The sequence below is a fragment of the Ischnura elegans genome, chromosome 2 (assembly GCF_921293095.1).
Source record: "Ischnura elegans chromosome 2, ioIscEleg1.1, whole genome shotgun sequence".
Classification (NCBI taxonomy): domain Eukaryota; kingdom Metazoa; phylum Arthropoda; class Insecta; order Odonata; family Coenagrionidae; genus Ischnura; species Ischnura elegans.
This window is the reverse complement of record NC_060247.1, coordinates 36,667,424-36,669,499: the sequence shown is the minus strand read 5'-3', so window position 1 is coordinate 36,669,499 and position 2,076 is coordinate 36,667,424. Positions and strand designations below refer to the sequence as shown.

The window sequence follows — 2,076 nt, the reverse complement described above, 5'->3', positions numbered from 1 at the left end:
CTATAAGTAAGTCCTCGATTCAAAGAATTCGTACGGAAAAACGGAAAGAGCGTGCGGAAGCCATAAAAGTTCGTTTTCAAAACGAGGTACCAGATGTTGTGACTGTTCACTGGGATGGCAAACTGTTGCCTGCTTTAGATACTCGAAAATCAAAAGAAGAACGTCTTCCAATAGTTATTTCATATGCAAATAAAGAACAACTCATTAATGTGCCAAGGTTGGAAAGCTCTTCAGGAAGCGGACAGGCGCAGGCTGTTTGGAACGCGATTGTAGACTGGAATCTCGAAGATAAAGTGCAAATTCTTTGTTGTGATACTACGGCTTCAAATACGGGTCATATCAATGGCGCCTGTGTGCTTCTTGAACAAAAACTTAATAGAGATATGATTATTTTTGCTTGCCGCCATCACGTGTATGAATTGGTGTTAAAAAGCGTGTTCGAAGTAAAAATCAGTCAAGTGACTGCAAATCCCGACATTCCACTCTTCAAAAAGTTCCGAGATAACTGGAATGGTGTCGATCCAGATAAAGCACAGTGCTATAAAAAAAAGCTCGCATTGCACCTGACTGTTTCCGAAATTGACAATCTCCTTGAGTTTTACCGAACTGAACTGACCAAAGAAATAGTCAGAGATGACTATCGAGAGTTGATAGAGCTTTCTGTGATATTTTTAGGCGGAGATACACAGAGAAAATTTAAAATTCGACCTCCAGGTGCCATGCACCAAGCTCGATGGATGGCGAGAGCAATTTATTCCCTAAAAATATCATTACTAAGTGATCAATTCAAAATTACGATCAAGGATAAGACAGCGCTGTTAGACGTTTGCCTGTTCATAGTGACATCCTATGTCAAGCCATGGCTCCAATGTATTTTGGCAGTAAAAGCACCTTACCAAGATTTGTGCTTTTTGAAGTCAATGAAGGCTTACGAAAAAATTGATAAAAGCATCTCAAAAGCAGCTTTACAGAAGATAATCCAGCATTTATGGTACTTGACTGATGAAATTTCTGTCTTGTCACTTTTTGACGATGATGTGGATCAAGAAACTAAAGGCAAAATGGTTGAAAATTTAACCAAAGAGAATTTATCAACTCATGGCAAACGTTACATCCCATCTAAGGAAGAACTTTGCGGTCCATTGTATGGTAAGTTAAATAAGTAAATATAGAAGTTGTTTCTTTAGTTTTCTGTTTAGATCACAATTTTGTGAACTGACTTTCTCTTGTTATATTTCAGAGAAAAACATCTACGACTTCATTTCAGTCAGAAGCAAGTCATTGTTCGATCGCCTCAAAATTGATGACAATTTTCTACACGAATGTCCTGCTACGTGGTCAAGTAATGCTTCGTTTCAAGAAGCCAGAAAGAAGGTTTCAACGCTGAGGGCAGTCAACGATGCAGCTGAAAGAGCGGTCAAGTTGATCCAAGACTACCACGGTGTAATCACGGTGGAGGAGGAACAAAAGCAATTTTTGTTACGTTGCGTACAAGAACACCGGAAGATTTATCCTGACTGCAAAAAGCAAACTTTAAAAAGAAAATTTATAGAGTAATTTTATTTACTTGTCAAACAGTAAACACGATTTGGGCATATTGTTGTTTTATTTAATAAATAAGCATTAATTTCTGGAACCCTTCCATACTAACCCAGGACAAATTTTCATTTCTCATGTTTGGGATTAAGTCGGCACGTGTTATCATAATGTAATCGCAATAATATTTATTATGTGAGTTTTTTAGGCCAAACAGAAAAAAAGTAGAGGGTATGCGTATTTGATTTCGCGAAAAAAAAATTTTCCATTATGTCTTGGGACACCCTAATGCACATAGATGCAAAAATATACTATACTTCTGACTAAACACACAGATTGACATTTGTGCCTGCTTATTTAATCAAAGACGAAGTATTAACGTAATTAAAAAATATCACCATAAAAATGTACGAGTGAGAAAAAATAAAATCTAAAAAGAGTATTATATAACTTATAACTTCTGGCTTAACTGTGTGAAACCTTCCCTTTCTGAAATTTAAAAGAATAAATATTTATAAGGGTCAATTAGAATACTTTAAA

General features: G+C 36.2%; 1 protein-coding gene across 1 annotated transcript; it reads left to right on the top strand.

The window, feature by feature from the left end:
- Nucleotides 1–383: 383 nt before the first annotated feature.
- Nucleotides 384–1,754, top strand: LOC124174209. The gene is made up of 2 exons (XM_046553305.1): nt 384–1,149; nt 1,241–1,754. The coding sequence occupies exons 1-2, from the start codon at nt 384–386 to the stop codon at nt 1,555–1,557; spliced, it is 1,083 nt and encodes a 360-aa protein (XP_046409261.1). The 3' UTR covers nt 1,558–1,754.
- Nucleotides 1,755–2,076: the final 322 nt, after the last annotated feature.

Bases quoted from the DNA above. Each gene is read 5' to 3' on its own strand.
- LOC124174209 (XM_046553305.1), top strand. From the start codon at position 384: ATGATTATTTTTGCTTGCCGCCATCACGTGTATGAATTGGTGTTAAAA. The intron at 1,150-1,240 runs GTAAGTTAAATA...GTTATATTTCAG, and splicing joins ACTTTGCGGTCCATTGTATG to AGAAAAACATCTACGACTTC.